We start from the raw sequence: 9,672 nt of genomic DNA, 5'->3' as shown, positions 1-9,672 counted from the left end.
ACAACCCAATTCCTCACATTCCACATTAGCTCCAATTTCCAGCTGCTTGTTTCCCTCTACCACTCAACCCAACCTGACCCAGTCGAACTGTACCCAACCCCGGCAAAACAGCAGCGCGGACCAGCCAGCGCCACCCTAGAAACACAGGAGTACGGATAGAACTGAGAGTAGTTGTATCAGTGGACCTCTGCAGAGCGTGATGGACAGAAGGCCAATGAGAAGCTGAGAGCGGTGTGATCCTGCAGCTCAGGTCAGAGGCCAGGCTGACACAGGAGATGTTTAAAGCAGAACAAAACTCACAAAGTGAATTTCTGGTGCTTTTTTTGTGTGTGAGGATAGATACCTATTTCACTTACCTGTCAGTATAAAACGGTTACATGATTTAATCAATGCGCTGACACACACTTTGAGAACGTAGCCGCCTATATTAGTATTAATATTGTTCTTGGTGTGATTTGATAATTAGCAGTGTTTCATTCCATGCTGATGTTATGTCAAAAACTGCTGTAGCTGGAGAGCAAAGGCCTGATTAATGTCATTATGACTGCATTAGTCAGTCCACCCACTTCACTATGTATACTCTGTGCTTGGTGCTGCAGTCACTGGTTTAACATTGATCATCAGTGATGATTATGTTGTGTTAAACCAGACAAATAACACGTACAAGTTGTTCTAAACTACTAAGGCAGGAATAAAGTCTGCTTCCTTACTGCTACTCAATTGGTTAGTCATGCAAGTATCTTTAGTTGTTTAACTTTATGACGTTTTCTGCCCCTATGATGCCCATCTGATACACGCCGAGCCGTTACGTCCCTACAGCTTTAAATCTCTTCGTCTCTCGCCAGCAGTGATGACAGACCTAACGGCTCAGCAGCTTGTGGCACTGATTGTTAGCTGTCACGCACAGAGCAGGCCTACAGCACCAACACCTGTATTCAAATGGCTTTACTTCAGCTTCAAATTGTTTTACGGTCACCCAAAGGCCCTCAAAGCGACACCCGCCGCCTGACAAATGTTCCACGCAGCAGCACGAGTTGCTGTTTAGGCAGGGAATGACTGTGTAATCTGATAAAGCGTTTGTTCTTCACCCCCTTACCATCATGAGTGGGGCGAAGTGAGGAGGGGGGCTTACATTAGCAAACCACCAAAACTCTTGTTCTTAAAAGATTAGAAAATAATCTGGTGTGGGGGCCACCTTTCTTTTTTTTCTCTCTCTCTGTCTTAGGTGAACTGCTATCTGAACTCGTGAAATCATGCATGGCAAGACATGGAAACCATCCGAAAGTCTGCAGAGAGATAAGGTGGCCACACTGAAAAGATGCATCTGTGGAATCATTTCCACCATCCTTTAATGGTAACTTTATACGGACAAGGGAGGAGGGGGGGGGGGGGGGGTCAAATGTTTTTTTTCCGAGGTGTAAGAAAATCTGTCAATCTACTTTTAGAAGCTTTTGGCCACAAGAGTTGAGGATACAGCTGTCGGTGCTAAAACACCTTTGCACACCACACTCATCCTCACCACTGCTATAATAACCTGCGCTCACAGCAAAGACGATGCAAAGATGCAAAAAAAAATAATAATAATAATAAAAAGGTTATGTGAGGCTCCCAAAGCCTCATCAACCGTGAGATGCCCCAAAGTGATATGAAACGTGTTAAAAGATCTGTAATCCCCCCCTACCCCCCACAAAAAGGATCTCTACTCTGTCGACCAAGAAGAAAGATAAATGATTGTATTATTATTGTTGTTATTATTTCCATGGTTGGAATGTGTTGACGAAAGAGAGAGGGCGAAAATCGGGTGCGTGTGTGTATCAATAGATGGCATGTGTGATTGTTTCTAACCAGCCTTTGGGAATACTGCTCAGAGAGCGAGTGAGTGAGTGAGTGTGCGCGGCTGTGCAGTTTATTGAAAGAGTCCCCCCCCCCCCCCCCCCCCCCCTCCTCTGCCTCCTCCTCCTCCTCCTCCCCCCTCCCCCCTCCTCCCTCCACCCCAGGCAGCAGCAGCCTGGGTGGTCCCCCCTCTCTCTCCACTTTGGTGAGCTGTTGCTTAGCAGCTAATAATAGGCGATGTTTGCAAAGTAATTTGCCTCTTCCTTGGCCAATGGGAGCCGGAGCACTTTTCCATCAAACCTCCCTTTTCAGGATTTGCCGAGAGGCGAACTTCTCCAAATGTTACCGCTACAGGATCGGGGTTAGACTTGACACGGGCGGCTCAGACATCGGCTCCTACTACTACAACAACAACTACTACTACTACTACAACTCCTCACTGAGACGTCGTTTCATAAACTGTCGGGACGAATGAAGACTGAAGGATCTCTACAGATTTCGGCGCATAATGTTGGGATGGAGTTTCGAGACTTGTTTGGCTCCAAGGAAGACTAGAAAGCGTTCTTCCCCTGACTTGTCGCCGCCGGTGCTGGATGCGCTCCTCTCCTATGTTGGATTATTATCGTCGCTTTTTGTGAACTCGCACCGACTCTCCGCCGCCTCGCTCCGCCGCCGCCGCGCTTCCCCCTTCTCACCCCCTCTGTTGGACTATGGCCTCGGATCGCGGGGTCCCGGGGGCCGGCGTCTTTGGAGATTTACCCCCGAGTTACACGGGCTCCCAGCCGCCTGCCAACCCAGACCTACTCCGGAGACCCAGCTACTGCCACGCTGCTTTTGCACTTAAACAGATCTCAAAGGTGATCCGGCTCCCGGTCCCGGTGTGGGGCTTTTCTTTCCTCTTTCTCTCTCTCTTTTTTGCCTTTCAATTATTGAATGAAGAGTGTTCAGGGAGGGAGGGAAGGAAGGGGCCAGCTTTTGATTTAGCCGTTATCTAATCGTGAATTTGGGGGGGTAGAGAGGAGGGGGCGCATGTGGGAATGAAGGGGTGGCTGGAACAGCAGTTCTGGGAGACCACCGGAGCTCGAAGGGGCAGATCACTTCATCTGTTTGTCATTGATCGAAAAGGGAGAAGAAATTGCCATCACTTGATGTAGACTTGGAGGTGGTGGTGGTGGTGGGGGGGGGACTAGTCTACTTGTTAACAGGGATAAAGACCCTGCAGAGTGATCAGAGCTGTGGTGGGATGGAGACCTGTTGGACTGAAGTGATTAACAGTTTAACAAAGCAAAAATCATATTTAGCTGAGCAGACCTCATTTATCAGTTCCCCTTCACTTTGTTTTTTAAAGCCACTGTGAGTGAGTGACTGAAAGAGTGAGGTATTTGTTCCCACCATCCTCAGCCGTGTTGTGCGTGTTTCTGGCTTTGTGCAGGCAGAGCGCACTGGCCCCGGGTCTGTTTGGAAATGTGGTGGGTCCCTGTAAAGGAATTCACTGATTGAGTTTGATCTGACAAAGCATCTTTGGACCGCCCGGATGCTTGGACGTGTTTCAGCAGTGCTGAGAGAAACCACATCACCAGTGCTGTGTCTCCTGCTGCAGTGACATTTGTTGTACAGCGACTGGATGACTCAAAGCACTCAAAGCAGAGATTCTAGTTGTTATATTGGAAATGAAATTGCTTCAGTCTGCTGAAAACCCACATGAGAACAGTTTATTCTGTTAGTATGAGTTTAATACTCATACAGAAGGTCTTGAACAGAAAGTTAACTACCAGTGCAGGGAGGACAGTGACAGGTTTGCTCTACAGACACATTAAATAAAGACCATGTTCACAAAAGCTGAATTTAAGCACCAAATTAGTATTGTTTCAGTAAATTTCACACGTTCAAACTGGGACTATAATCTGACAAATTTCGTGGATTTGAATGAAAATGGTGCACTCATGTTTGTCTTTTTTTTTTTACTATTATTTTGGTAGCTGTTTCCCTGAACACTCTGAGCCACAGCTTGAAGGAAGTGCTTTCTGAAATAAAATGAACACTGGTACAAGTTCTCTGCCGTAACTGTGCGGTTCAAATCACTTCAAATGTGAGTTGTAATGGGGGGGGGGTCCTCTCCTGAGTCTGGACTAAAAGAATTTGTTGGACAGGAGTCTGACAGTGCACACAGAACACGACAACATTGGCAGTCAAGACTGTGTTTAGCTAGTTAGCCCCTAACTTATCACAGTTTCATCATCATCTCAGTTTACATGCTGGAAAAAAGCCCTCTGGGAAATATATTTAATTCAATGTTTTGTTCAATGTTTTTCATTTGTCCTCCTGCACTAAAATCTTCCGATTACAGAAAGATACATGCCATGAAACCTGCCTTTGTACACAGCTGTGCACAGCTGTGCAATCATATATATATATATATATATATATGTATACATACATATGTGTATATATATATGATAACAGTAATAATAATACTGTCCTTTTATCGCCCTCCTTCTTCAAATCCAGGGTAAGGCGGTAGGTCAGAAAGCTCCTCTGTGGATCCGGGCGAGGTTCCAGGCGCTCTTGTTCTCTCTGGGCTGCCACATCCAGAGGCACTGTGGGAAGGTCCTCTTTATTGGACTCTTAGTATTTGGGGCTCTGTCTGTGGGACTCCGAGTCGCTGCCATTGAAACGGACATCGAACAGCTATGGGTGGAAGGTGAGTTTAAGATATCTCTCTCTTGACGCAGTTTTTTCTCCTGGATGGTGTTTTGTTGTTTTTTTTTTTTTGTGAAGCAACAACACGTACCCTTCACAAGTGCTGTCAGTTTGCAGCCGAGTCTGATGTTGCGTGTTGTTCTGGACAGATGTCCAAATTGCATCCTTCAGGTAAACCCTCCCTCAGTCAGGTCAGTCGGAGGCTCATGGCTGGATTTACTGCCTTCTATACTTAGCTCAGACTCACTTATTTGCACATCTTGATGAATTTGTAGAGTCTAAATGACAGTAGAGGCTGCTGGGGAGATGCAGGGGGGTAATGTTAGTGTCATCTCCGTGCCATGGGAGGGCACTAGGTGTTCAGTGACTGACTGGCTGCTTTGAATGGAATATCAACAAGTTTGACGCTGATGCTGAATTGTTTTTTTTAGTACGTCTGAATGGAAATTAGTATAACACAGGTTATTTTTGAAAATTTCTCCCGCTGCCCTTACCACATCAGTGAAAAAAAGGCCAAATATCATTTAGCCACAATGTCAGTGCCCATGTTAGTTCTAGTTCTCGTCTTTGTCTTCTGTCTGACTGTTGTGTTCTTGAGGCTCAGTATTGTTTGTTCATATCTTTTAATTTCTTAACAAACACCTCTCGATATGACTCCGCTCCACCGTCATACACATGCACAATTTCTTTTGCTTGCTTTATAAGGATGCCTGTGCGTGTGTGTGTTTTTCTTTGCTAATTCACAAACCTTCTTTAAGCCCCTCTCAGTGCGTTTTAGGTTTAGGTTATCTGCGCATTTTCAGGGGCAGAGGCAGCTTTATTTGGTTTTTCACACTGGCCAAATTCCTTTTAAACCCCCAGGCTTTCAGTGCCGGGGCTGATCCCCGCAGCAGATGGACTGTGTGAATGGTTAGCCATCTTTGAGGGCTCTGACCCCTCCCCCCTCAGCTCCCTGTGTGGTCCCTAACTATTCTTGGATTCCATTCAACAAGAGGCAAGCAGGCAGGCAGGCAAACAGGCACCACCTCCATAAACCCCCCTCCCTCTTCCTCCTCCTCCTCCTCACAAGAAGAAAAAATATAAGTGAATGCAGCTGAAGTTTACCCACCTGTTTTGCACGCTCTAAAAGCGCCACAGCAGTTGGTGAATATAAACAGACTCTATAGGGTTTTTAAGCCCACCATGTCACTGGAGGACAGGGATAGGCAGCTCCCTCAGGAGCTGAGCAGAGGTGTTAGAAGAACCACACACGGGCGGTGCCAGGAGAGGCGTTTGGGGACTGCGGGCTTCGCTCAGCGCAGGAGTTTATACACATTTCTTAATCAGACAGAATTGACAGTAAATCTCTATAAATGTTGTCAGTGAAATAATTTTCTTTAGGTTGGAAGAAAAAGCCTGAATCTGCTGCAAAAAAAGGATCAAGGGTTTTACATTTCCACAGTCTACTTTTTCTTTGGCCCCATTCTGGTTAGTGTAAAGTTTCAGGATTACTTCTTGAGCTAATTGGCCGAGCCATCTTCCTAAAGGAGATGTTTAGATGTTTGTGTGCCAGTTGTTTTGCTGTGGGATTGAGAGCACTGAACCGGGGGGCTGAAAAGGAATGCTGTGCCTTTAAGAGGCCGTGGCCATGTTTCTAAAGTTTCTGCCTGCCTTGTTTCCACCAATAGCCCATTGACAAAGCTGCTAGGGCCTCAATGGAGAGTAAAGTGGTTCAGTAACAAGGAGAGGTTGGTTCTCCCTCTGCTCTCTCTCTCTCTCACACACACACACACACACACACACACACACAAAAACAGAGTAAAACACGCACATTCAACATTGCACATAAGCCTGAACACAGGAGGGAGGAATGATATGATCGGTAATGAAATACATCATTTCAAAAGACTCTTAAAGTGTTTTTGTAATAGTAATTACGTTTTTTTTTTAATCCTTTTTTGATCCTTTAACTCAAACAATCAAGTCATTTCTGCCATATCTGAACAGCAATCTTGCGAAACAACTTTTTTCACCCAACTGCAACATAAGCAAAACATTTTCACCTCTATTCTAATTTGTTCACAATAAACTAGCTGTGAACTGACACCTTACGACTTAACACGCCGCCAGCATGGTGTAAGCTGCGTGCGCATATGTGTGAATGTGTTAAGGGGCATATGCTTCCCATCATATATTCATTCTTGGAGCTTCCACCGCAGTATTCACACACGCACAAACATGCACACTGATCATCTGTGCCACCTTTGGTGTGTACAGTGCGCCTGGCTGTATGTCTGCCCGCATGAATTTCCTGACTCCATGCCCATGTGTCTGCCTGTGCTTTGTATGTGTCTGTTTATATTTCTACCTGTCTGTCTGCCTGCTCTGTGAAGTCAGGCCACCAGGGCTTTTTAATTGCTTCCTCCCTCCTACAGGACCCAAACACTGTGAAACAGAGCACAGCAGTGCAGTCTGTGTATCGAAGGAGTAAACAGAGAGCGGCAGAATGGGAGGAAAAGATGCATTTCCATTCACTATACTTTCCTACAAGTGAGATGACAGCCCTTAGACATATCGTGACTGGTTCGGTTTAAGGATACTTGTCTGGAAACTTGTGCAAGTAGGACAAGCGGCAAAAAAGTTAAACAGTCAGTGGTGCCTTCGGCCCTCACACCTGCGTAGAATAAAAGCCACGGTATCAGGGTGTTTAGTCTGACAACGGGATTAAGGACTATTTTTGTTTTATTGCTCAGTCACCGAGGAGAACCTGAGCCTGACATCACCCATCAATTCCTTCAGCGCCCCCACTCCATTGAATGACATAAATACTGGCAGCCAGTGGTGAGAAAATGAAACTACATTAACAATAAACCACTGCCAAATTTCCTTTTTTAATATGCAGTATATAATTTAAAAGTGTTTATTGCCTTTTTTTAAATCCCCATATTCCCCTAAGTTCAGTATAAATGATTGTGTCATTGTGTTGTTTTTCTCGTATATTCTGCTCACCTTTGATAATGTGGAAGGTGGTGTAAATGTGTGAGCCAAATTGTATTGTCCGAGAGAGAGATCATAAAAAGAGGTGCAGGAAGAGGAGAAGGACCAAAGGAGACATTGGGGGATGGGGCAGGAACAGGCTGGAAGGTTTATGGCTGGCTGACACTTCTTTTACTTGCGTTTTTTGCCTGTCTCATGTGAATAAACATTAAATGTGAGACTTTCTCATGCCAGTCCGTCTCTCACCAGAGAAAAGCTGTTTTCTTTGGCTTGAGATTTTCATTAAAAACTAGATATTTTTTCATGCACTGTTTTTGGTTTAATTGTTTTAAGTCACCTTTTCAGCTCAGTCCCCCACACACACACACACAAAGACCCCCCTTGAAAAGCTTGACTGAGAAACAGAGGAAAGAAACGGCTTCCATGTTAAAGTGGTGGTGTTAACACTTACATTAACTAAACTCATCCTTTTTGGCAAAGTTTGGGTAAGGCACGGCAGACATGTACACAGAGTCAAGCTGTCCAAATATGACTGCTGTGAGACAGGTCCTGTCCAGATAGCAGGCACACCACGTGTCCCATAAAGACGCCATAGAGAAAGGAGGATAGCAGCAGGGAGGTAAAGATCCACACGTACATAGTCTACATGGACTGAAGTGCTTGCTTAGGCCAGTTAGCGTTGACATCAGATCTTTTGCAGATATGAGCATACCCAGAAACAAGACAGAGTGTGGATGAGAGAAAACACCCCTGCATTTGCGCAAATGAGCTAATGCACACGTGGGCATTTGGATGTTTGGAGCAGTTTCTCTAAACAAACCTCAGAGCAGCACAGCAGGTAAATGCTATAATTCATCAGAGCGCACACAGCGCCCCAGTTCAGACAGAGAAAGGGAGCTCTATGAGGCATTATTGGAGGTGAATAGTGCGCGGTGGTGCCCCAGCTAGATAAATAAACTCCCAGCGCTGAGGGCCCAGGACCTCACTGGTAGAGAGAACAAACAAGACCAGAGTCAACCTGGGTCACTTCTAAATGTTTATTTCACCCCCCTTACCTCCATCCTTCAATCCAAGTCTCCCTTATTCCATCCTCTTTCTCAGCATCCCCCACAACACACGGACACACATACACACACACACAAAACCCCTCAACCAAGACCACCCCCAAACAAATAAACACGCATTGATCAGCCATAGATACATGTGCATATGACAGACACATGATTCTGCTTCGAGATACACCAACTGCTCTCTGCCTGAAATTTTGAAGGCTCAAACGTACAGTTAAAACAGTTTACTAGGTGAAGTAGATTTCAACACAGCAACATTTACAGTGATAACATACCTTTATACTGTTATATTGGTGCCAACGCCTTTAGAAAAAGGGCACTGGACTGTCAGACTCTTTGCAACATTGAATGCAATATCCTGAAAGGCTGTAATGCGGCCGAAAACGGGATAATGAAAACTCAATCAATATAGTGTGGCACCCTTTCTTTCCTTGCTGAAGAGCAACCTTTGTCTTTGGTCTACGCCAAATAAAGCGACACCAGTCACCTTAGAGTTTGCACCATTTGCCTCTGTCTTCAGACCATGAAAGTATAAAAAAGTAAAGAGAGAGGGAGATGGAGAGACTGAACATTTTCTTGGTACTTGGGAGGGAAAAAAGAAATGGTTCTTGGGCTCAATAAATTCATTTCTCGTCTGAATGAGACCAGCAACGTGGAAAAATTTTGCCTTTCAGGCAGGGATGAATGTATGTTTCAACCACACATTAAGCAGTATTAGCAGTCAGTGGAGTGTCTAATGTGACTATTTTTCACAGTGGCCAACACTGCCCATGATTAGCATAATTAGCAGAGGCAAGCCTATACATATGGAAATAGAAAGTGCCTAAATGCCAACCCTGGTGGAAATTTATGTGTGGTGGCTAACACCACTGGCACATCTGAATAGAATCTAAGTGAAACTGATTTTTCATGTTGTTTTCCCCGTTTTAATACTGTTTTTAAGGTGTAATCTCAGAGTGGTTGTGTTTTTTCAGCATGATGGGAACTGCTGGATTTTAACAGGTTGAAAATTATCATTTTCTGAGGTTTTCCACTGAGGTTTTTTTTTTTTTCATCCTCTCTACCGTCTTTGAAGATTGATGAACAGATACAG

General features: G+C 44.9%; 1 protein-coding gene across 1 annotated transcript in view; it reads left to right on the top strand.

Moving 5' to 3' along the window:
* Positions 1-2,153: 2,153 nt before the first annotated feature.
* The window catches only part of ptch2 (patched 2), a 28,819-nt gene continuing 21,300 nt past the window's right edge, over positions 2,154-9,672 (top strand). The window contains exons 1-2 of the mRNA XM_029524677.1: positions 2,154-2,690; positions 4,342-4,534. Of these exons, the coding sequence (XP_029380537.1) occupies positions 2,544-2,690; positions 4,342-4,534 (340 nt within the window). The 5' untranslated portion in view covers positions 2,154-2,543. The remainder of the gene's footprint in view (positions 2,691-4,341; positions 4,535-9,672) is intronic.

The sequence above is a fragment of the Echeneis naucrates genome, chromosome 17, assembly GCF_900963305.1.
Source record: "Echeneis naucrates chromosome 17, fEcheNa1.1, whole genome shotgun sequence".
Taxonomy (NCBI): Eukaryota; Metazoa; Chordata; class Actinopteri; order Carangiformes; family Echeneidae; genus Echeneis; species Echeneis naucrates.
This window is presented reverse-complemented; position numbering and strand designations above follow the sequence as displayed.